Genomic DNA, 26,466 nt, shown 5'->3' with positions numbered 1-26,466 from the left:
AGGTATTTTTAATTTAAAAGCTGACTGAGCCCTGGCTGGTGTGGTTTGGTTGGTTGGGCATTGACCCATGCACAGAAAGATTGCTGGTTCGATTCCTGATCAGGGCACATGCCTGGGTTGTGGGCTCAATCCCCAGCAGGAAGCAGTCAATCAATGTTTCACTTTTAGCTAGATATTTCTATGTTTCTATGTTTTTTGTCTCTCTTCCGCTCCCTCTCAAAAAATATCAATTTAAAAAAACAGCTGAATGAACTGAAACTGAAATATAGAATTTGGGAAACTCAGGCATTAATGATAGCAGAAATATGTAAGTTAAAAATAAAGTATTTAAAGAAGCATTTGAGATCTTGCTTCCTGGCATATGTCATTAATTTGGGCTCAAATAAACTCTTTATTTAAAAAAAAAATTTTAAGTATTAGACATCTTTAAATGGTCTCTCTTGCTCGGCAGGTGTGGCTCAATCGTTGAACAGCGACCTATGAACCAAGTCATGATTCAATTCCTGATCAGGGCACAAGCCCAGGTTTCAGGCTCAATCCCCCAGTAGGGGGAGTTCAGGGAGCAGCCAATTGATGATGATGTTTCTCTCTCATCAATGTTTTATCTGTCTCTCCTTCTCCCTTTCTCTCTCTGAAATCAATAAAATCATATTTTTTAAATAAATAAATGGTCTTTCTTGCACTATGGGCAGTCCTATGTAAGCTGTGTTCTAGATTTTTCAGCTGCCTGAAACCCTGAGCCTGTAACCAGTGACGCTCTGAGTGCCCTCTGGCAGCAGTTCTCAGCCCCAGCTGCACGCTGGGCTCACCTGAGGCTTTTCAGAGTAATGATGCCTGCATCCCACCCCACAAAATCAGCAACAACTGGAGTTCCCCAAGTTTCCCAGATGGCTGTAAGGTTCCCAGGTGGTTCCCTGTGGGGGAGCACCTGGCATGAAAAAATCTATAGAAGGATGGTATTATCACTGTTAGGAAATCACATTTTTCACCATCTTAACCTGACCACCTTCTCTAAAAACAGACTCCCCAATCAGCCAGCAAACACCCTCATGTTACCAAGACACCAAAATCCAGCGGAGCATGGAAGAAAAGGGGTGCGTACACACAAGTCTTCACACCCTCCATCAGAGTCAAAGCATTTTAGTGGTGGGTGTTTAGCCACATTTTTAGAAAACTTTCCTGTCTGTGAAAAAGTAGGTGAACGTAGCACTCTTCTGAGTCACTCACGCTCAAAGTGAGGAGCGCCTCGGGAACCCCCGTGCCCCTCTGTCCACTGTGGCACTCTACCCTTCAGTGAACTTGTCTGTCTTGCACCCTCACTGAACAGGAGCTATTTGGGGGTCAGGACTTTGTCCTATTTATCCTTGAACCCTGAGTCAAATGAGTATTTCTCAAGCATTTTTATGCTCCCCTTTCATAAATGTAAAAAACCCGCATTCTCCTTTGACATATTTGACATTTCTGTTAGTAATAACAGCTTAGTATGCATCCAACACTGTTTTAAATATATTCTGGTCATTATTACAATACATTAGCTAACTATTACGACTAAACCAATGACAGCCACTGTAATGCCAAATGTAGTTTCTCAGGCTGCACTGCTCCTGGCCGCCCCAGTTCTGGAGAACCACGGGCCAAGACAAATGTTTGCTGAATGAAAAACAAGAAGCCCATTACGCAGTGTGAAACAACCTAAAAAAAGGATGCCAACAAAATAAATGCCAGGAGCCCTTCCTCAGCTACCAGCACCCACTAACTTGTGATGTCCACCTAGGAACAGGTGACTCTGAGGGGTGTTAAAGAGCACCACTTGCCTAAGCTGTAACAAAATCTCATAAAGACAGGACTACCTGGAAAAGCGCACGGAGTTCTCCCCAGACCCGACCTGCATGTACCTGGCTTCTCTCCCTCCTGCTTGCCCAGCAAGGAGCCCAGCGAACCTCGTCCACATTAGTTAATGCCTCAAGCATTGAGGAGGATTCAGGGCTGTGAGTCATTTCAGCTTTTTGAAAGTTTTCTAATTTCCCTTAAGTTACATTGTCCCTAGAATTTTATCAATTCCATTCTCCCACCAGTTTCTAATGTAATTTTTTAATGGATAAAACTACTCACTTTAAGTCTGGATTTAAAAGATCAGTAATTAGCTGTTTTGAATACAATGTGCCTACTGACTGCCATTTCTAATACAGGATATGTTTTCCTCAACAATCGTTATTAACTATGCTGGTGCTTTTGAAAACAGAATTTACTTATCATTCCAGTTGTTGATATAATAACTCAGAAAATATTTTAGATACTAAAACCAGAAAAAAAATAAATAAATAAAAACAAAAAAACTCTTACTTTCTTAGAAGACAAAGATTTAGAAGCCAAGGAAAATCCATCCAATATTTTGCCAATGTAGCGAAGATCTTTTTCTGATTCTACAAAATGATATCATTGATTAATTTCACAAGTATGGATAAGAATAAGACAAAGACGTCAGCTTTTAATCTCTAAGAACACAAATACTACGTGTCACCCGTGCTATCACACAGAGACAGCAGTAAAGGAGGAAATACCTCTGTTGACTCTGGCAGCCAGGCCCACACCACCCACAGTGCTTAGGCTGCCCAGGACCCAAGGTCACGGCCCTCCAGAAAAGGTGCTGGAAGTCCTAAGCTAAGGGGCACCAAAAAATATACTCTGTGGAGTAAAATATCTCAAGGAAAACCATCAAGAGAACAAATACAGATCAACGTAAAAATCATAACTGTGAGAGGGTCATTTCTAAAACCAGGTGAAGAACCATGAGACTACCTCCCAATTTTCTTAGCAACAATACAACCAGGTCAGCCGGTAATCTAATCTCAGTACAAATTAAAAGGCACTTTTGTCTTTTTCTCAAGTGAAATCCTAGTAAGAGATAAAGATCACTAATTTCCACTGACGTAAAGCCAGGGATCCTCCATTGGTCGCAGAGACAACCCCATTGGCAAAGGATCTTTGATTATCAAGGATTTCCTGCGCATAGTGGTTCTGTCAAAACTCAGTATGCACAAACTACATTTTCTGTAGCCCAAGGCCATTCCCGGGACCACCACGAGCACTGACACAGCTGGTGTCAGTCCTCAAGCTGCAAGCTGGTGTTCAGCCCGCAGTGCAGGTGGGCCTGAGGCTTTCCGCCGCTAGCACTGCTGCAAGGCCAGGTAACTATCCTCCCCCTACAAAATCACTCTGCTGACCTTTTGTACCAGTTCTGGAAGTTCCTAAGATTCTGTAAGGTGATTTATGACTAAATTTCACATTCTTGTCATTTTGTATTCTTTTAAAACCCTGCAGTTTTACTTTTATGAGTTATATATACAGCAAATGTGCATAAAGAGCCATGAGGATATTTATTATAGCCCTATGGATCAAAGACAAAAATAAGAACCATTATGACTGGCTAACTATAGATTTACTCAGTGAAAAACCGTAAGGTCACCCTGGCCAGGTGGCTCAGTTGATTGGAGCGTTGTCCTATCCATCAAAAAGTTGCAGGTTCGGAACATAGACTGATGAAAAGGGACAGACCCAAAGACTGAGAAACAGCGATCAGGCTATCAATCCCCAGAAGGAAAGTAGGGGAGGGCGGGGGTAAGGGGAAGAGATCAACCGAAGGACTTGTATACATGTATATAAGCCAAACCAATGGACATGGACAACAGGGGGATGGGAGCATGAGTGTGCGGGGCGGGGGGGGGGGGGGGGGGGAGGTCAGGGGTTAATGGGGGGGAATGAGGACACATTTGTAATACCTTATCTAATAATAATAATAAAAAAAAAAGTTGCAGGTTCGGATTCCTAGTCAAGGGCAGGAAATTGGGTTGCAGGTTCAATCCCAGGCCCTGGTCTTGGCAAATGCGGGAGGCAACCAATTGATGTGTCTCTCTCTCACTGATGTTTTTCTCTCTCTCTGTCTCTCCCCATCCCTTCCATGCTCTCTAAAAATCAATAGAAAAATGTCCTCAGGTGAGGATTAACAACAACAAAAATATCTTTGGGTGAGGATTAACAATAAATAAATGTATTTATTTATTACAGTTTAGTAATTATTACACAACATGTTATGTTAATATTAATAATATCAAATTATGTTAATATATTGATATAATTCATATAATTAATAATTAGCATTTAATATAACCTATATTAACATATTATAACATTAATATATATTATATAACTTCTTGTAAGTTATAAAGATGATAGCTTAGCCGAAACCGGTTTGGCTCAGTGGATAGAGCGTCAGCCTGCGGACTGAAGGGTCCTGGGTTCGATTCCGGTCAAGGGCATGTACCTGGGTTGCGGGCATATCCCCAGTGGGGGATGTGCAGGAGGCAGCTGATCGATGTTTCTCTCTCATCGATGTTTCTAACTCTCTATCTCTCTCCCTTCCTCTCTGTAAAAAATCAATAAAATAAAAAAAATTTAAAAAAAGATGATAGCTTAGTAGAAAATTTTGAAAATATAAAGGTAAAGCAAAAAACATAAAAGCAAGCGAAAGGGAGAAAATAAAAGTAGTCTATCACCCAGAGGTCATTCCACCTAACATTTGGAGCACACCCTTCCAGCATCTTCTGTGGCAATGATGGCAGGCCGCTCACTTACTGAGTGCTGGCTGTGTGCCAGGCAAGGTCAAGCCTTTTACGTACATTACAACCTCCATGGGACACTTATGCCATCGTCATGCCCTGTCCAGGCAAGGATGCCGAGGCACAAAGAAGTTAAGTAGCTTGTCAAGGTCATGGCTGATAAGTGGGGAGAGCCAGGACTGAAGCCCAGGCAATCAGTCTTCAGAGTTTGTGTTCACAACCATTAAGCAAACTACCTCCTAAAAACTGTTTTACACCTGCCTTTTCTCTGCTAGAAATGTAAACTGGCATCATTTTGGGGAGTGATGCTTAGAATATTTCAACAGTATGGCTTTATAAGTATTCTACAAGAGTTAGATCAAATTTTATCTGCGTATAGCTAAATATGTCTGAATAGATTGTTTTCCATCTCAGCTCTTGCCTCCTAACTTTATTTGGGTGATTATTATCATTGTAACTGAAGAATAAATAGTAGGTGCCATTTAATCAACCTTTGAGGCAGGAGCCAAACACAGAGTTATGCTATTTAGTCCTCATGGATTTTAAATATCTTTTTATTGATTTTTAGAGAAAGAGGAAGGAAGAGGGAGAGAGAGAATTATCAATGAGAGAGAAACATTGATCAGCTGCCTCCTGCATGCCCCCTACTGGGAATTGAGCCCCCAAACCGGGCATGTGCCCTAACCAGGAATTGAACTGGTGACCTCGTGGTTCATGGGTCAATGCTCAATCACTGAGCCACACCAGCTAGATCAGAGAGGGGATTTTATCCTCACATTAAAAATGATGCCCAGAGAGGTTACAAGCCTTGCCCAGGCCACACAGCTGGGCAGAAGAAAGCAGGGATCCAAATTCAGGTCTGATTGGTTCCAGATCTTATGCTACAAATACCTATGTAGCCCTGCCTCCTGCCTACACCTTTTCTGGATTGAAAATTTAAAATACTACTGGCTCTGGCTAGGTAGCTCAGTTGGTTAGAGTGTCCTCCCAATACACCAAGGTTGCGGGTTCCATCCCTGGGTCAGGGCACATGCAAGACTCAACCAATGAATGCATAAATGGAAAAACAAATCGATGTTTCTCTGTCTCTACAACTCCCCCTCTCTCTTGAAAAATCAATCAATCAATAAATAATTGAAATACTACCTAGATTCTGAATCATTATAAACTCTGACTTGAAATTCAAGTTGTGTTGACAGATATCTACCTCTTTGCCCAATAAGAGCCCCCTAAGAGCCAGGGACACAAGTAGAAGACAGACTGGCTGCCAAGCTCCATCCTCCTACGGGCTCTCAGTATTCCTGCCACCTGGTCACCACGTCTGGCCTTCACACCTACTGCTGGAGTGGCCTCCTTTGACCACCTGCCTAGCTCCTCGAGCTGGAAGTGCTTCACTCTGACCAAATGCCAGCTCTTCTGGCCCACACACTTGCTCCTTCCCTGATTCCAGGCCTCTTCTTCCTCCCCTCCTTGGCCCTGCCTTGATAACTGGCTTTGGTTTGACCCATTCTTTTTTTTTAAAGGAGTGAATTAATCTTTTCTTTTTTTTAATGTGTGGTTTTTTGTTTGTTTTCTTTTTTTTATTTCTTGTTTGTTTGTTTTTATCTTAGAGAGACAGGAAGGGAGAGGGAGAGATAGAAACACCAGCTACCTACTGCATGTCCCCTACTAGGAACCAAACCGGTGACCTCTTGGTGCACGGGTCGATGCTCAACCACTAAGCCACACCGGCCGGGCAGCTGTGACCCATTCTAAATCCTGCCTTACTTTCCACACTGGGCCTCTCTTCTTCTAACTTTGTTTCTCAATCTGCATCTCTGACTGACAGCCCCTACTCCTTGGAGGCTGACACTGCAGCATCAAGCTTGCCATCCCTTCTTCCTGATAACCTCACACTGATCCTCCCATCAGCTGTGGGTCTATGGAATCACCTTTCTGACTTTGATACTGCTTGGGCGCTGTCCAGCCATAGAGTCCATCTCCAGGCTCCTCATCCTTCAAAATGGTGTCATACTTGGATAGAGTTTCTGTGGCATAGATATCATCATCTTCCTCTTCCAGGGCACCAACACCAAAAGCCTTCAAAACAAGGTTTCAAACAGCAATTACAGGTTTAGAGTGTCTGCACGGAAGGATAAAGCTACTCTAACAATGTAATTGAACAGACCACATTAGCACTGTAAAAGCACCAAGTGAGAAGCAAATGGGAGACCCTGATTAATACAGAGACTCAAGTCCTTTAGATGTGAATGCCACGCCCAGCAGCAGCTATGGGTCTGGGTCCTAGCACGGGCAGAGGAATGGAGAATGCACACAAGCAGCAATGCAGGAGGGGAGTGGGGCCTCTAATGGCGAAAGGAAGAGTGTTCATCTGCTATTCAGTATGGCTGGGACAGAGCTGGTGACCAGGGTCTGGAGACCACCACTACTGTAATAGCCACTGTAAGAACTCCTAATCTTTGTGGGAAATGATCTCCAAGTATCCCTTTCTGTTAAAAGAACTGGAAAAAACAATAATGACATTTTCTAAATGTAATTTAGGAAAGAACCTCTGAATCAATTTGAGAGGACAGGCAGTCAGGAAAAGCTTTCCATCTCCTCAAAGATGCAAAGCAAGTCTCCCATGGGAAACTTACACCTACACTCCCAACTTAGGGCTGGTGGCACTAGGAAATAGTCCAGGAGGTAGTCAAACTTGGCCCTGAGTTTGGAGCGGCAGACTGAAATTCAACTATTAACTAAACCAAAAGGGTAAGTGTGGTTTTCTGCTCAGCCCCACAAGAGTGTGAAAAAGTAGTCCTCACTCCTGGGAACACACAAACTCCACCAAGAACGCAGGTTCCAGGACCTCAGCAGTAAGTATTAAAATCACGTAGGTATCCTTCACATATCTTCAGAACAGGTCCTAAGGAAAATATGACCACTCGGAGGTCTTCATGTAGTCAGTCAATAATGAGTGCCCTACTATGGGGCAAATATAATAAGGAGTATTCTCATTTGCCAAGAGCTCCCTGTTTATAAGACAGAAGCACTTACCTGGCCTGAAATTCCCAACTTTCTCCCTTTATTCACTCCAATATCTCCAAGAAGATTGCTGGCTCCCTCGGGTCTCCCACTGAAAAGATTAAGATGTTCTCCTGAAGCTCCAAACAACGCCTGCTGGGGATCCAGACCCTTGTAAGCCAGTCCATGCACATTATCTTTAGGTGTGAAATCCACAGGCATGACATCCTTGGGTGCAAAGGTCACATTTTCTAGCAGGTAGTCATCATCTTCATCCTATTTAAAAAGTGGAATGAAGGTGAGTCACTTGCTGGCGCAAAGTAAGCTTATAAAATACTATTTTCAAATGCAGTGATTAATTCCAAACAGAACATTTACCAAACTTTAATTTCCACTATTACAAATCACTACACCAAGTCCCTGGACAAATGATACCAACACAAGCAATTCCATTTTAACAGACTTGGTATATCTATGGTGCTGGCAGGCATATTGCTGAATACATTATCTGACATTATGCATTATGAGGATAGTTTTAGGGTATGGGTATTTCACTGCAATGGGATACGATTCATTTCAAAAATTGTTTCTGGCTTGGCAGGTGTGACTCAGTGGTTGAGCATCAACCCATAAACCAGAGGTCATCAGTTCAATTCCTGGTCAGAGCACATGCCCAGGTTGCCAGCTGGATCCCCAGTAGGAGGCATACAGGAGGCAGCTGGTCAATGTTTCTCTCTCATCAATGTTTCTATCTCTCTCTCCCTCTCCCTTTCTCTCTAAAAAAATCAATTATATATATATATTTATTTTAATCAATTTGTAAAATTTCACCTTCATGAAATAACAAATGCTACAGTCATCCCGTATAATACCTCAGATCCTTCTGAGCCTCCCGGAGGTAATGCACAGCCATAGATTTTCACTCCAGGATCTATACAAAGAGATTTCAAATGCATCAGTCATGAGCAACTGAAAAATACAGAAATCCAAGCTTCTGAAACTCTTAGAGGTGCATGGCTGCCCTTGTAAAAGACGCTACAGCTCTAGGGTTGGAGACTGATCACTCAGAAAGTGTTTCCCCCCAGTCCTTGCCCATCCACTCTCTGGCAACAATGCGCGAAGTGAGTAACCACTACTCCTCCAGCACTAGGGAGAACCTAAATTAATTATTGCTATTTCTAAGAGTTCATAGTCTGGCTGGGGAGACCAACGGCAAGAAATAGAAAATAATCCTGTTAAATTGTGACACAGTTTTGGCAGAAGCAGGAAACAGTTTCATATGCTCCTGATAGGAATGTAAACTAGTACAATTCTTCCAGAAAGCTATTTCACACTACACACAAAAAGCCTTAAAACACCTGCATGCCACCCAGCAATTTTATTTCTAGAAAAATGTAGCCATTACAAAGTATTAGGGCCTGGCTGGTGTGGCTCAATGGTTGAGCGCTGACCCAGGAACCAAGAGGTCACCAGTTCGATGCCTGGTCAGGGCACATGTCTGGGTTTCGGGCTAGATCCCCAATAGGGGGGCATGCAGGAGGCAGCTGATTAATGATGTTTCTCTCTCATTGATGTTTCTATTTCTCTATCCCTCTCCCTTCCTCTCTCTCTAAAAATCAATAAAAACATTTTTTAAAAAAAGTATTAGGGCCCTGGTTGGGTAGCTCAGTTGGTTAGAGCATCATGTCCCGACTAGAGGCCCGGCGCACAAAAATTTGTGCACTTGGGGAGAAGGGGGGGGGTCCCTCAGCCTGGCCTGTGCCCTCTCGCAGTCTGCGACCCCTCGGGGGATAATGCCCTGCTGGTTTAGGCCTGCTCCCGGGTGGCAGAGGGCAGGCCCAATCCCTAGGTGCAGCCCCTGGTCGGGCTCAGAGCAGGGCCGATTGGGAAGTTGGGGCGCCGCCCCCTGTCATGCACAGAGCAGGGCGGATTAGGAGGTTGCGATGCCACCCTCAGTCACGCTCAGGGTAGGGCCGATTGGGGGGTTAGGGCACCGCCCCCTGTCACACTCAAGGCAGGGTCGATGGGGAGGTTGCGGCGCCACCCCGTCACGCACAGAGCAGGGCCAATCAGGGGGTTGGGGCACTGCCCCCTGTCACTCACAGAGCAGGGCCCATCAGGGGGGTTGGGGCACTGCCCCCTGTCACGCACAGAGCAGGGCTCATCAGGGGGGTTGGGGCTCCTTACCCTGTCACGCACAGAGCAGGGTTGATCAGGGGGTTGGGGAGCTCTCCCCTGTCACACACAGAGCAGGGCCCATCATGGGGGTTGGGGAGCTCCCCCCTGTCACGCACAGAGCAGGGTCAATCAGGGGGTTGGGGAGCTCCCCGCTGTCACGCACAGAGCAGGGCCCATCAGGGGGTTGAGGAGCTCCCCCCTGTCACACACAGAGCAGGGTGGATCAGGGGGTTGGGGCGCCGCCCTCTATCACCCACAGAGCAGGGCCGATCAGGGGGTTGGGGCGCCGCCACTGTCACACTCAGGGCAGGACCGATGGGGAGATTATGGCTCTACCCCATCACACACAGAGCAGGGCCCGTGGGGGGAGGGGGGGTTGGGGCGCCGCCCTCTATCACCCACAGAGCAGGGCCGATCAGGGGGTTGGGGCACTGTCACTCTCACACTCAGGGCAGGGCCAATGAGGAGGTTATGATTCTACCCTGTCACACACAGAGCAGGGCCCGTGGGGGCGGGGGGGGGGGGGGGGTTGGGGCGCCACACCCTGTCACACAAAGAGCCGCAGGGTGATCAGGGGGTTGGGGAGCTCCCCCCTATCAGGCACAGAGCAGGGCTGATCAGGAGGTCGGGGCGCCTTCCGCTGTCACGAACAGAATAGGGTGGATAGGGAGGTTGTGGCCCCGCCCCCTGTCACACACAGAGCCGCAGGGTGATCAGGGGGTTTGGGCACTGCCCCCTGTCATGCTGATCCCGGTGCCAGGAGGCCTCGCGGCTCCGCTGATCCCGGTGCTGGGAGGCATATTACCCTTTTACTATATAGGATAGAGGCCTGGTGCATGGGTGGGGCTGGCTGGTTTGCCCTGAAGGGTGTCTTGGATCAGGCACCCCACTGGAGTGCCTGGCCAGCCTGGGTGAGGGGATGATGGCTGTTTGCAGCTGGTCACACACCCTTCAGGGTGGGGGTCCCCACTGGGGTGCCTGGCCAGTCTGGGTGAGGGGCTGAGGGCTGTTTTCAGGCCGACTGAAGCTCCCAACTGCTCCTTTTTTTCTTTTCTTTTTTTTTATTCTGGGCCAGCTTTAGCTCTGGCTCCAGCTCTGAGGCCTATGCTGCTGAAAGAACGTATCTGGTTTGTTTGGGTTCTATAATCGAAACAATGTATAACTCCTGCTCTGAGATCCCGGGCTCACTGAAAGCAGGTTTCTGGGGTTTTGTTTAGCTTCTATATTTTGTTTAACTTCTACAATGTTTCTTAAACTGCAAGCTCAGAGGCCGGCAAGGCAGGCGAGGAACGTTGGTTTCCTCCGTCACTGAAGCAATCAAACCTCATGTTAGTTTCAAGCTGCCTGGCTGCCGGCCGCCATATTGGCTGGCAGTTAATTTGCATATCGCCCTGATTAGCCAATGGGAAGGGTAGCGGTCGTATGCTAATTACCATGTTTCTCTTTTATTAGATAGGATACCCCAAGGTTGTGGGTTCGATCCCTAATCAGGGCACATACAAGCATCAACCAATGAATGCATAAATAAGTGGAACAACAAATCAATGTTTCTCTCTTCCTCTCTCTCTAAATCAATAAATTTTTTAAAAAGTATTAGGATTAAGGTTAATGACAATCAATATACATACCAGGTTTTTGTCGGCGTGGTCTTCTCTTTACTCGAGGACCAATTCCTTGTCCTTCTTTCCAACCCATTTTTCTTAGCAATTCAAAACCAACAGATAATCTAGGATATCAAGGAATTAAAAATGAACTTCTTTTTATAACACTAGATAACAGCAGGAAGTGAGCAGCCTTTGAGTTCCTGCCTAGCTCATAATCTTTTCCTACTTGAACCCTTCCCCCCATTCATGCTAAAACTGCATGGCCTTGCCATTCTGGACGTGCTCTGGATGACTGGACTTGGGGTGTATGTCTGTCCTGGGGAAGTTGATGAGATGTCTTTTCTCCTGGGCCCAGAATGGGCACATAGGACTCCAGATGGTCCTTGTCAAGCATGGGGCCTGGGAAACCATGACATCTAAGGCTGTCATATCAGGCCACGTGCCCAGGAGCAGAACATGGAGGTAAGCAGAATGAGAGAGTAGAATGAGGTTGGAGATCTAGAGCACTCCATGCACTAACAATGCAAGACCCTTTTGGGAAAACCCCCCTTTGCACTCAAGTTAGGCTAAGAAGGCTTATCCTACTTGCAACCAAGCTTTCCCTAAGTAAGATCATCATACATATGCAAAGCAGTAATTTCAACATCAGAAAAGTCAAAATTAAATTCTTCTCACGTTGCTGGCGTTATGAAGTCATCAAGCAGAGTGGCTCCAGGAATAGGGGCAGTAGCAGCTGCTAACTGCCTGGCCTTTTCTCGTATTCTATCTTTGGTTTTGGAAGCAAAATCATCTGTGGTAACAATTGCTTTAGGTGCGATCCCAAATTCACTAAGATCCTTTAAAAAAAATCAAACAAAATTATTTCATTATTAGAGAAGTGATTAAACATGATGCATCATGTAGCTTTAGTTCTTTAAAAAAGTTAAGCCCTGGACAATGTTCAGTGTTGGGCCGTTCTCAGGTTCAATTCCCAGCCAAGGGCACGTACCTGGGTTGCAGGTTCGATCCTTGCCTCCTGCATGCCCCACACTAAGGATCGAACCGGCCACCCAGGTATGTGCCCTGACCAGGAATCGATCTGTGACCTCCTGGTTCATAGGTTGATGCTCAACCACTGAGCCATGCTGGCCCAGCATCCCCTTCTTGTCTTTAGAAACTACCCCCATCGTAAGATGCTGCTCTAATGAATGAGAATCCAGTGATACACAGGGCACTATAATCCAAGTACTTAAAAGATAAAACCTTACATACAAAGAGGAAATCAGACACTGAACTTTCTGAGGAAGGTGAAGGTGCTACACCAACTAATTACAAACTAACTGGAATTAAAGTTCTGCGCACCCACCTCTTCATCCATAAAATCTTCCGGACCAAGAACAGATTTGTCTGCTCTGTTCTGTCGTGAAGACACAAAGGAAGAGGGTGTCCATCCTTCAAAGAAAAGAGTTTAGAACATTACAATCCTAGGTAGCATTTGGCTTATAACTAAATAATTAAATAACATGAATGGACTTGAAAGCCCCAATAACTACAAACTCCTGGCTACTTCCCATCTCACTGCTCATACAGACGTAATTATTCTACATAAACTTATAAACCCCCATACCCCTTGTTGTCAGAACTTAGTGTATACAGTGAGGCTTCCCCATAAAAAATTGGAACCAAGTAAAATCAAATTACACATGGATAGTTAAACTGAAAAGGACACAAGTAGATCTGAACAGAAAGATTCAAGGTCACCATAGAAGGCAGGACCACTCTGAGACCAGCAGAACAGCAACTTACACTAACAAATTAGCATATCAAATTAACAATATGTCTGGTGAACACAAAACACAATATTCAGATGATGTATTATAGAATTGTACACCTGAAACCTACATAATTTTATTAATCAGTCACCCAAACATATTCAATAAATTCAGTAAGAAATTAAAATTTTAGGCCCAGCCAGCGTGGCTCAGTGATTGAGCATCGACTTAGGAGCCAGGAGGTCACTGGTTGAATTCCTGGTCAGGGCACATGCCCAGGTTGCAGGCTGGACTCCCAGTATGGGGTGTACAGAAGGTACCTGATCGATGTTGATGCTTCTCATTGATGTTTCTATTTCTCTCTCTCTAAAAATCAACAAAAAAAAATATTTTTTTAATTAAAATTTTAACCCTAGCCCTGACCGGTTTGGCTCAGTGGCTAAAGCGTCAGCCTGCAGACTGAAGGATCCCGGGTCCGATTCCAGTCAAGGGCATGTAACTTGGTTGCGGGCACATCCCCAGTGGGGGGTGTGCAGGAGGCAGCTGGTCGATGTTTCTCTCTCATCGATGTTTCTAACTCTCTATCCCTTTCCCTTCCTCTCTGTAAAAAATCAATAAAATATATTAAAAAAAAAAATTTTAACCCTAGCCAGTTTCTCAGTGGTTAGAGTGTTGATCCATGGACTGAAGGGTTGTTAGTTCGATTCCAGTCAAGGGCACGTACCTCAGTTGCAGGCTCGATCCTGGCCCCAGTCAGGGCACCTGTGGGAGGCAATCAGTTTATGTGTCTATTTCACATCCATGTTTCTCTGTTTCTCTCCCTCCCTTCCATTCTCTCTGAAAAAAAAAAAAAAAATCAATGGAGTCCTAGCTGGTTTAGCTCAGTGAATAGAGCACTGGCCTATGGTTTAAAGGGTCCCGGGTTTGATTCTGGTCAACAGCACATGCCCAGGTTGCAGGCTTGATCCCCAGTAGGGGGCGTGCAGGAGGCAACCGATCCATGATTCACTCTCATCATTGATGTTTCTCTCTCTCTCTCCCTCTCCCTTTCTCTCTGAAATCAATAAAAATATATATATATTTTTAAAAATCAACGGAAAAAATATCCTCAGGTGAGGATTAACAAAACAAAATTAAGAAAGAAAAAAATAAAATTTAAAGATTAAAAAAATAAGAAAAAAAAGTATGTCAAAAGCAATAAAAAATTTAAGAATTTAAATATTAAAAGAAGACCTAAACGGTTTGGCTCAGTAGACAGAGCGTTGGCCTGCAGACTGAAGGGTCCCGGGTTCGATTCTGGTCAAGGGCATGTACCTGGGTTGCGGGCACATCCCCAGTAGGGGGTGTGCAGGAGGCAGCTGATCGATGTTTCTCTCACATCGATGTTTCTGACTCTCTATCCCTCTCCCTTCCTCTCTGTAAAAAATCAATAAAATATATTTTTTTAAAAAAATAAAAGAAACAATATGTCAAGGTACAGTCAGCCAAGAAAGAATGGCAAAAGAGAGAGTTACAAAAGCAATGCAAATAACATTCAGGGTGCCTAACCCAAGGACTTTGGTCTAAGGCAGTGGTTCTCAACCTTGGCTGCACATTAGAATCACCTGGGAATCTTTTTAAAATCCTGATTTCTAACAGGGACAGATCCAAAGACAGAGAAACAGCAATCAGACTATTAATCCCCAGAGGGAAAGTAGGGGAGGGTGGGGGTAAGCAGAAGAGATCAACCAAAGGACTTGTATGCATGCATATAAGCCAAACCAATGGACATGGACAACAGGGGGATGAGAGCATGGGGGGGGGGGTGAGGATGGGGGTTAATGGGGGTATGAGGACACATTTGTAATACCTTAACTAATAAAGAATTTAAAGATAAATAAATAAATAATAAATAAATAAAAATTAAAAATTAAAAAAAAAATCCTGATTTCTGGGCCTCATCCTCCGGAAATTCTGTTTTTTTGTTACTAATGTTGTGGCCCCACCCCATAACAAAGAAACAGAATTTCTGGAGGATGAAGCCCAGAAATCAGGATTTTAAAAAGATTCCCAGGTGATTCTAATGTGCAGCCACGGTTGAGAACCACTGGCTAAGGGCAGGCAATAGCCATAGCAGGCCCCCAATTCCATCAAACACCTGAGTCCTATAACTAACCCTCCTGTTCCCCATCCACAGTCACTAAGCATGTGCCCTGACTAAAGAGAGAGAATGCTCTGGCCATCAAATGCATCTGTAACCCTCTGCAGATAAGCTTCTTTAGATTTCTCTAAGAGTGACAGATTTCTCTACTTTCTGATATCCTACAATTCTTGCTGAGGAGTATAGGCTAGATCTACTATTGGCAGATGGGTGGAGCAGGTTTCTGGGTCAACCCGGGAGATTGATTCCCCAGGAGAGTAAGAATCTGCTCTCTTGGGCAATACCGTGGGCCCAGCACCTTCCTCCACTTTCGATTTCTGTAGTCTTTTCCCTATTTCTGCAGAGCCCTTGAATCTGTCACTCCTAATGGTAAAGAGCTATTTCAGTATATTAACATATCACAGCCTACCTGAGTAATCATTTGACCTGGTCTTACCTTTTAATTATAATATGCAATACAGCCATAATTATATTCTTCTTCATAATTGAAAGATTTAATTTTATTATTATTTTTTAATCTTTATTGTTGAAAGTATTACATATGTCCCCCTTTTTCCCCTATCGACTCCCTCCAACCCACTTCCACCCACTCCCCCTCCCCAGCCCCTCACTACCCCACTGTCTACATCCATGGATTATGCATATATGCACATATGATCACCTCCCATCCATTAGAGATTCTGCTCTGTTCCATGCTTCCATGTCTCTGGATCCACTCCATTCATCCGTTTATCTTGTTAATTAGATTTTACATATGAGTGAGATCATGTGATACTTGTCTTTCTCTGACTGACTTATTTCATTTAGCATGATGCTCTCCAGGTCCCTCCATGCTGTCTCAAAGGGTAAGAGAGTCTTCTTTTTCACTGCTGCATAGTATTCCATTGTGTAAATGTACCACAGCTTTTTTTATCCACTCATCTACTGATGGGCACTTGGGCTGTTCCCAGATCTTAGCTATTGTAAACTGCAACACAGCCATAATTATAATAATCAGGAGTGTATTTGTGTGCTTCCTTCTTCACAAACCCTACTGCCATTTTAAACATTGTAATAATATGTTATTTTCATAGTGTCTTAATTTAGTTTAATTATCTTAATTTGCTTTTTTAAAAAAATAAAGCTAAATATTCCACATACTGGTAGTATTCTATCTTACCTGAAGTAAACTGTTCAAATACTTTGATCATTTGCCTACTGAACTGATCTTTACACATTCTGAATACTGAGCTTTTTTTAAAAAAATATATTTTATTGATTTTTTACAGAGAGGAAGGGAGAGGGATAGAGAGTTAGAAACATCGATGAGAGAAAAACATAGATCAGCTGCCTCCTGCACACTCCCCACTGGGGATGTGCCCGCAACCAAGGTACATGCCCTTGACCGGAATCGAACCTGTGACCCTTGAGTCCGTAGGCCGATGCTCTATCCACTGAGCCAAACCGGTTAGGGCCTGAATACTGAGCTTTAACATCTTATTTACACCAACCATTTTTTTACATGGTTCTTTTTCTTTCTTTCCTGCATTACTTTTCATCTTTATTTTACCATTGTTGTTGTGTACAAGTTATTTTTTAATTAATTTACTTTCCAATTATAGTTGACATACAATATTATATTAGTTTCAGGTGTACAGCATAGTAGTTAGACATTTATATAATTTATGAAGTAATCCCCTGATAATCTAGTATCCATCTAACAACATATATAGTTATTATAGTATTACTGGCTATATTAAAACTTATTTTTTTTATAAATAAATAAATATATATATATATATATATATATATATAAAATCTGTCCTATCTTGTTCTTAATTCCTACATGAGTTAATTAGTCCATCTTCTATTCATATCTGAGATATACAAACCATTTTTCCTCCAGTTTCTATGTTAAAACATTAAAAAACATACATTACTTTAATGAATGCAGAATATATTACATTGCACCATGTGAAAAATTTAACAGATTTTCTCCAGGTTGAGAGCATGTACTGACAGGTGAGGGCTTGGTCCCATGTCAGGATAGCGGAGTCTGATCCTCAGCTTCACCTACAAAACGACTGTGACACCTGCCCTCCTTAGTCACTGCGCCGTGTGAGACAATGATTAACTGAGTGGATCTGGTGAGAGTACTTTGTGCATGGCAAGATGCAATGTAAAACGGAAGTCATTATCATCATTTTATCATCCAGTTATAGTTTATGTTAGTGAAAAAAACTCATCTTCAGGTTGCAATCAATCAAACCTGAGTCTGGAAACATTCCAAATGTTGAGAGAAGACAAAAGTGTACAATGTATGTACTCAAATGTTATAATAAGTTTTTTAAAAAGAGAGGTAGGGAGACGAGAATCTTGTGACATTTCAATCACTTGCTTTAGCAAGAATATAGCTGTAAGTAGGAAAAGCATACCTTCTTTTGAGCCGACAGTGTTGAAGTACCCAGCAGAAAACCCTCCACTGAAGGCTCCATGAAACCGCTTATACCTTCCTTTTTCATCTCTGACAGTCTGATCCTGAAGAGGAGTTGGCTTCTTTGGTCTCTCACCTGAAAAAAAAAATATTTTGAATGAGAAAGAAGAATGGGGATAGTGGATTAGAAAAAAAATTAAGGAAGATGTCATTTCTTAAATATAATAAATTGTTCACTTCCGGTAACATCAAATATAGTAATTTTAATTACATTCCTATTCCTAGACTTCACTAGCTTATACAGCTTAGGAAGTATTAATTTTACCAAGTTTCTTTATAGTCTAAAGCAATTATAGATGTCTTTTATTTATATTAGAAATATTTTTTAGAAAAAATGGCCTGCTTTTCCCACTAACTTTCATTATGAAAACTGAATTATATTGGCCAGGGAGGAGAGTACAAATAGATGGGAAAAAATCTGCTGGCAGTGAAGGAGGAAGTTGCTGGTGTGGCACATGGCAGGCATAAGTCTGCAACAGAAAAAACACTTCTGTGTCTCTTCTAGAACTTCATATCATTCCCAACTCCAGAATTTTTCCTTAGGTATTGCCCATTTTTTCCAAATCTTAAGTTTCCTTATTTCTGGGAATCTTCTGATTCTATAGTTACTATTCTTTTTTTAAATATATTTTTATTGATTTCAGCGAGGAATGGAGAGGGAGAGATGGAAACATCAATGATGAGAGAGAATCATTGATCGGCTGCCTCCTGCACACCCTCTACTGGGGATAGAGCCCCCAACCTGGGCATGTGCCCTTGACCGGAATCGAACCTGGAACCCTTCAGTCCGCAGTCAACGCTCTATCCACTGAGCAAACCAGCTAGGGCTATAGTTACTATTCTTTAAACTCACTCCTTTTCCAATTTTGCTGAAAGGGGTTGGGTTGCTATGTCACACAAGCAGAAAGGAACTTATATGTTTTATCAACTCCAATTCAAAATTCTGAATCTATTTAAAATAAAAGTAACCATCAAGTTAGTTACAAACATTCAATACAGAAAGCAAGTCATACAATAGTTAAGGGCACAGGGTTGAGAGTCACAGCTCTCTGGAATTCCACATTTACTAGCACTGGGACTTAATCATCTTAACCTCTCTGTGCCTCAATTTCCTCATCTGTAAAACAGGGATGAACCCGTCAGGTGTGGCTTTGTGGTTGAGCGTCAACCCATGAACCACGAAGTTGTTGGTTCAATTCCCTTCAGGGCACTTGTTTGAGTTGCAGGCTCAATCCCCAGTAGGGGGCGTGCGGGGGCAGCCGATAGATGTTTCTCTCTCTCCCTCTCCTTTCCTCTCTCTCTAAAAATCAATAAAAACAAATTTTAAATAAATTTAAAAAATAAAATGGGGATGACACTAATAGTAATAACTATATCATATGATTGTTATGCAAATTAAATAAGATAATGCCTGTGAAGTGCTTAACAAGAAGAGGGACACACAATAAATACTTTTAAAGTACGAGGTAGTACTATTATTATTATTACCATTATTATTATTATTATTATTCACAATAGGTAAGATGTGTCCTAAAGTTCATGTGTACTTGTTACTTCAATAATTAAGCCAGTTACTACTTCTGGAAGATGGAACAAAAAGTAAAGGAACTTGCCAGGCTGACGTGGCTTAGTGGTTGAGCATCAACCTATGAATCAGGAGGTCAGGGTTCGATTCCCCGTCAGGGCACATGCCCGGGTTGCAGGCTCTATCCCCAGTGGGGGTCATACAGGAGGCAGCTGATCAATGATTCTCTCTCATCATTGATGTTTCTATCTCTCTCTCTCTCCCTCCCTCTCTGAAATCAGTAAAAATATATTTAAAAAGAAAAAAAGTAAAGTAACTTCCAGTCTCACTGTCTTAAATTCTTACTTGTAGCTTATGAGGTCTCTAGGTCATTTCTGGAGTATAATCCACAGGAGGGTAGTCAAGAGTAACCCACAGAATTTGAAGACCAACAGATCTGGGCTCAAATCCCCTTACCCTGTTACTTGCTAGCTCTGTAAACTTGGGCAAGTTACTTGATCTCCATAAGCCTTAGCTCCAAAACTACAAAATAAGGGCACTAACAGAGCCTATCTTATAGATTCGTGCTGAGAATTAAATACCACATTCAGAGATCTGATCTTAGCAAAGCTCAGTTAACTTCAGCTATAATTACATTTCACTCTAAAGAACTGACAATTTAGGACCCACAATCCAAGATTTCCACCATATCTTAGAAATGCAGTAAACATGTGCATGTGCACTTGGCATGATTTTTGGCAAAGGAGGGGTTTCTCAACATTAGCGCCTATTGCCATTTTGTTGTGGGGAACAGTCATCGTGTGAATGTGAGAGAGGCAGGTCCTCCCAATGCTGGGTGCTGGTCTTGCTCTGTTCTCCAGATGCTTCTGATCTGAAAGGGGAGGCAAGATCTGCAGATAACTGCTCGGGACCCATGGCTATAGATGATGAGGGCCAACCACAGGACTCCCGAGGAGGCGCCACCTTTAACTACTCCAGGGAGAAGGTGGCATTTTAGCCAGGCCTGCTTATAATTATTGTTACTAATAATAACTAACCCCTTCTTGTCACACATGTTATTTCATTCATCATACCCTGATAAAGATGCTTTGATTAAGTATCTGCCCTGAGGTCCACAGCTAATAGCACAAAGCTGAACTCAGATCCCAACTCTGCTTCCAAGCCAGGGATGCCACCCATACTGTCCTCCACTCACCCCTGACCGAAAGTTTACTGAGGGCCTCACATGGACGCAGCCCTGTTCTAGATCCTACGTATGGAATACTGAATGCAACTCCACCCCTGATCCCAGGGTGCCCAGCGCCTGGCAGAGGAGACCTGCGTGTATAGGAACTCTTCTGACAGTGTGTAAAGAGCACAACATCATCGTCTCTCTGACCAGGAGCAGGATTTGATAGCTGCAAATACGAACACAATTTTCAACAGAGGCCTAAAAGGGTAATGTCAGATGTCTTGAGAAAGCAGTCTAGTCTGCCTGGATGGCAGGGAAGGAATGTAACATGAAACCAGAAGGGAGGATCATGAAGAAGGCCTTGAACATGGTGCTGCAGGGTCTGTGATATGTCTTATGGGTGATGGGAGCCACAGATAGTTTTTTTTTTTTTATTGATTTCAGAGGAGAAGGGAGAGGGAGAGAGATAGAAACATCAATGATGAGAGTATCACTGATGGACTGTCTCCTGCATAACGCCCACTGGGGATCGAGTCCATGTGCCCTGACCAAGAATCGAACCGTGACCTCCTGGTTCAGAGGTCAATGCTCAACCACTGCACCACACCAGCTGTGCCAGATCGTTTTAAGTGGGAGAGTCACAGCATCAAGGAGGAGGAAAATGGTCCTAAAACTAATTTGTGTTCAGGATTGAAGCAGGATAGTAAGCTAGGGAAAGTCCTTGACAAGTGGAATAAAAGAAACTGAGACAAAATAATTAGACAAGGCCAAATAATCTGAGCAATTTACAGCCAGCTACTAAATCACAAGATTTTATCTTCCCTAACCAAGGACACTTAGGGGCAAATGGTTTACACATTCCAGACTGTCCCTGGGCAGACCAGCCTCAGTCCCAGTCCCTTTTCAATGCCTTCTTTACAAATAAAACTAACCAGAAAATAACCCTGACCTGTCTATATGCACATTTTGATGAATCAACATATTGAAGGACACGCCTGGAAAGCTAATGAATATTCTGTTAAGACCCTCCTTTTAGATCTCCCCTAGGATTCCAGCCAGCCAAGAAAAGACTTAAAAAGCCTCAAGACAAAGGTTCCACAGTGTGCTCTCACTAGAGCACACCCAAGCCTTGTATCTTTGCTCTTTTTCTCCTAAACTTTAAGAGTCCCCACAAGCCTTGCAATCAGGGGAGCAGTGGGTAGCAGCATCTCGACCCAGGCTTACCCCCTGAACCTGTCTCCAAGGCCCCCTATTCTCTGACTTTCTCCTGTTGTTTCTTCTACCATAAGCCCTTCCTTTATTTCACTGTCCCCACCTTCAATAAACATACTCTCAAAACCACCTGGACTCATGTTGTGAAATCTTTCCTTCATGAAGTCAAGAATCTACACACTACAAGTGAGCCCTAGGAGACCCACCTGGGGCACACACCCCTCCGGTAACAGGATGAGCTGGAGGTGACAATTCTAGAGCCAAGTGAAAGTGTCTAAGGAAAGAGTAGGTAAGTACTGGTGCCCGCCTCCTTCCAGGCCAGAGGGCCTATGATGTCTCTGGGTCTGTGTGTGACAGTGCAGCCAATAAACCTTTCTATCAGGGACAGCAACTTTAATTAAGTGGTGGAGTCTTTCCCCTAACAATGTTTGTCTAACCTGTCACTAAGACTTCAAAGCAGGAAGCAAAAATGATTATGGGTCTAGTATGTTATAATGTAAAATGTACTCAGAGTGCATTTAAACTTCAAAGACCTTGGGAAACAATAAATCAATACTCAGAAACTTCTGGCTGGGTAGCTCAGTTGGTCAGAGCATTATCCCTATATACCAAGGTTGTAGGTTCGATCCTGGGTCAGAGCACATACAAGAACCAACCAATGAATGCATAAATAAGTGGAACAACAAACTGACTTATTCTCTCTCTCTTGTTCTCCTTTCCTCGCTCTATCTAAAATCAATAAAATAAAAATTAAAATATATATGTATATTTTTAAAAACTTCTAATAGTGAGAATTTAAAGGATGATTTCAGGCCGTGGGAAAAAGAAAAATCTACAAATCAAATGTCCTTTCCTTCCACTTCGAAAGCAAGGTTAGGCCATTAGGCTTCATTTCAGATTTCGTGCAGCATCAAAACAGGAAGATTTAGAAAAATATAGGTCAAGTGGTTGATGACTTACATACAATACGTCACTTCACAAGGAAACAACTATAAGACCAGAAATATAGAATAGATATGAACAGCTGCCTAAGATGGTTATAAACCATCACGCCCATTTAACCCCTGCCCTGCATAGCTAAGTTCAAACCAGTTTCCAAAGGATCCCATGCTGCCTTCTCAAGTTTTCCTGCTAGCTTGCATAGGTTATTTCCTGTCTACCGTCACATACTTTTGCACTTGTGAACCTTGTACTTTCGTTCTGTGGATGAAAAGGGGGTTCTACAATAAATCTGACAAGACCAGTGACCTCATAGGGTGATCTGAACATAAATTCTTAACAGGCATGTCATGGTGAGTAGTCACACCCAAAGCATGTAACTTTTCTAGGAAGATTTATCTTTGCCTTAAGCAAGCCCTGTCCATTATTCTTGTGTATCTAGGTTAACACATCTTTGAAATGACAAAGAAATCCTCTTTTTTCAGACCCCTCAGAGATGTAACCTCCTTCAAGGGAGCACATAATCTTGTTACTGCCCTGTAATCTAATCCCCACCTTGCTTTCTCTCAATTTCATTTAATCTTCCTTAGGTCCCCTCCTTAACTCCAAATGCCTTTTTTTTTTTAATGTTTATGTTTTTATTGATTTTAGAGAGAGAAGAAAGGAGAGGGAGAAAAATACCCATCTAAAAGAGAAATGTTGCCCTAGCTGGTTTGGCTCAGTGGATAGAGCGTCGGCCTGAGGACTGAAGGGTCCCAGGTTCGATTCCAGTCAAGGGCATGTACCTTGGCTGCGGGCACATCCCTGCGGTGTTTCTCCCTCATCGATGTTTCTAACTCTCTATCCCTCTCCCTTCCTCTCTGTAAAAAATCAATAAAATATATTTTTAAAAAAATAAAAGAGAAATGTTGATTGGTTGCCTCCCGCATCCACCCAGACCAGGATTGATCCCACAATCTGGGCATGTGCCCTGATGAGGAATCGAACTGGCAACCTTTCGGTGCATGGGAAGATGCTCAACCAACTGAGCCACATGGACCAGGGCCAAATGCTTTTTTTAGTGATTTCAGAGAGAGGAAGGGAGAGGGAGGGGGAGAGAGGTAGAAACACAATGATGAGAGAGAATCATTGATTAGCTGCCTCCTGCACACCCACTACTGGGGATGGAGCCCGTACCCTGACAGGGAATCGAACCATGATCTGGTTCATGGGTTGACACTCAACCACTGAGCAACACTGGGCAGGCCAAATGCAATAATAATAATAATAATAATAATAATAATAATAATAAACCACACTTGTAAATGATCATTTTGGTAAACTATCATTTTGGGAGGCATTTTTTTTAGTCTGTTGAGATCTTGCTTCCAGGCATATCCTGTTTGGTTCAAAGAAACTCAAACTCTAACAATTATCTACAGGCTTGAACATTTCTTAACAAGTTGACAGCTCTTAACTAGATTTGAAACTCTTTAAATAAAGGATCTTTGTCAACAAATTCTTTGAGATCATGGGGTGATGTATTTTCCAATGAAGCTAATGTAATCTTAGACTGTATTAAAGAAATTCAGTCTAGAATGAAGGACACAGTCGTGACGGCCCTGTTCTACCCACACTCCGGTACCATACTTGGAGAAATGCTTTAACAAATTAGGGTAGAGGACTGTAAATGAATGTATCAGAGAGCTGAGGATGTTAAGCGTGGTACAGAGATGCCTTAAAAGAAATTCAAAGGCTGTCTTCAAACACACAAAGAGCTTTCAGCAGACTAGCCTTTCTCCGTCTTTCGTAAGCAGAGGATGGCAGCAGGGCCAGTATATGGCAGAAGTTTCTAATGATTACAACTGTTCATAAGTAATAAAAGGGCCAGTGGAAACGTCCCAGAAGTACAACCAGCCAGCAGGATGTGGTCAGGGTAGGAAAGAGATCTCACCAATAGGAGGTCTGCAAGGAACTCCCAGCCATGCTTCCTTCCTCTTCCCCACAGGGAAAGAACTGCCACCAGTCCTTACTGGGCATTCAATACATACTTTGCTGAACAAATCAAGTCATTAAGAGGATCAGGCCAGAACATGGGAGAGAAGCTTGCTTGCCTTGCCCTCCCCTACATCCCACCAGCAAGCTTGTCAGCTCTGCTTTCAAAGTATATCTGGACCCAGGACACGACTTATCACCGTGGCCACCGCTAACACTCCAGTCCAAGCATCATCATCTCCAGACCTCTTTTCGCTGATCTCCCTGCTTCGCTCTTGGCCACCCCCAACCCGACGCCTATTCTCAAAACAGGTAATCTTTAAAATGTACACCTCTCCCCGGTGTAAACTCTCCCACACTCCTACACTCTCCGCTCCACCGACACCAGTCCTGCCTGTCCCTCCATCTGCAAAACTGGCCCCGACTTCAGAGCCTTTGCCTCTGCCGTGCCACCTGAAATGCTCTTCCCCCAGATCTCGTACGGCTGGTTCCTTCCTCTGTTTCAAATCTGACCTCAAATACGCTCTCCTCGTAAAGACATTGCCTGACCACCCAACCCCACTCTCCCAGGAGCCTGTCTCGGCATCTTGCTGTTTCCCATCCCTGAGTCTCTCGTCCGTCGCTGCAGAACGTGAGCCCCGAAAGCTCGGCGCACGCCTCGCATCGCTGTCCCCAGCGCCCGCAGTTGGGAGTCTTGGCCCCGGGCCAGCCAAGGCCCGCACAGTGTTATGCGTTTCTCCCCAAATCCTGGACCCCAAACAGACTCGCACCTTCTTCCAGTGGCTCCAAGCCTGTCCCATAGCTGACCAAGTCCTCCTCGCTGTCACTGTCCCGGGCCGCCATCCTGCTCCCTGCCGGGCCCCGCCCCCTCGCTACGGGGGCCTCGACAGGCCAAAAGCCTTCCGCTCTTTCCGCTCCGCAAACCTAAGCCTCTGGCCCAGTGATTCTCAACCTTCTGGCCCTTTAAATACAGTTCCTCATGTTGTGACCCAACCATAAAATTATTTTTGTTGCTACTTCATAACTGTAATGTTGCTACTGTTATGAATCGTACTGTAAATATCTGATATGCAGGATGGTCTTAGGCGACCCCTGTGAAAGGGTCATTGAACCGCCAAAGGGGTCGCGACCCACAGGTTGAGAACCTCTGGGAGTCTGGCCTCAGATCTGTGCCTAGGAGTTCCTGCAGGAGGCGGACCTGGAAGGCGTTGCCTCGGAGACCAGGGAAGGCACAACAGCCCGCCCTAGGAGACGCCTGGAGTGAAGCTGGAAAATACCCAGCTGACCGGCCAACCTAGGGCTCCCCTTGTCCTGACTGCCAGCAGATACCCCTCCGCACCACCCCACCACCTGCTGGGAAAGTCCCTGTGCTCCCAGATACACTCAGGCGGCACACATCACTGGAACGTTTGCGTAAGTGGAGCCCCTTTCCAGACCTCTGGAGGGATGCACAGCCCTGGAAACCCCGTTGCTCAGGGTGAAGGAAGCCCAGGGCAACACTTGATCAAAAGAGAAAAATAAACGAGAGCATAAAAGAAAAGGGTAAGGAGGAGGCTGGGGGAGGAGTATAGAGAGAGAGAGAAAAGGAAATCTGAAAAGAGAAAGAAAACCAGAAAGGGGAAAGAAAAAGCAAGCAGGCAAGGAAAAGGTTGCTGTGAGGTGGGTGGGGGCTCCCTTACTGAACCTAAAGAAACAAACATCTCAACAAATCACAAGTGCTGGAGAGGATGCAGAGAAAAGGGAACCCTCCTGCACTGCTGGTGGGAATGCAGACTGGTGCAGTCACTATGGAAGACAGTATGGAGTTTCCTCAAAAAAACTAAAAATGGAAGTCCCATTTGACCCCGTGATCCCACTTCTAGGAATATATCCCAAGAAAC

General features: G+C 43.9%; 1 protein-coding gene across 1 annotated transcript in view; it reads right to left on the bottom strand.

Moving 5' to 3' along the window:
- Nucleotides 1-25,457, bottom strand: part of GPATCH1 (G-patch domain containing 1) — a 50,247-nt gene extending 24,790 nt beyond the window's left edge. The window contains exons 1-9 of the mRNA XM_081106676.1: nt 25,357-25,457; nt 17,707-17,841; nt 12,747-12,832; nt 12,077-12,237; nt 11,426-11,523; nt 8,492-8,550; nt 7,653-7,895; nt 6,548-6,695; nt 2,344-2,423 (exon numbers count right to left, since the gene is read on the bottom strand). Of these exons, the coding sequence (XP_080962802.1) occupies nt 2,344-2,423; nt 6,548-6,695; nt 7,653-7,895; nt 8,492-8,550; nt 11,426-11,523; nt 12,077-12,237; nt 12,747-12,832; nt 17,707-17,841; nt 25,357-25,429 (1,083 nt within the window). The 5' untranslated portion in view covers nt 25,430-25,457. The remainder of the gene's footprint in view (nt 1-2,343; nt 2,424-6,547; nt 6,696-7,652; nt 7,896-8,491; nt 8,551-11,425; nt 11,524-12,076; nt 12,238-12,746; nt 12,833-17,706; nt 17,842-25,356) is intronic.
- Between the last annotated feature and the right edge of the window lie 1,009 nt (nt 25,458-26,466).

Source organism: Myotis nattereri (assembly GCF_964212035.1).
Source record: "Myotis nattereri genome assembly, chromosome: 15".
Classification (NCBI taxonomy): Eukaryota; Metazoa; Chordata; class Mammalia; order Chiroptera; family Vespertilionidae; genus Myotis; species Myotis nattereri.
The sequence above is the reverse complement of the archived record's forward strand: the minus strand, read 5'-3'. Positions and strand labels throughout refer to the sequence as shown.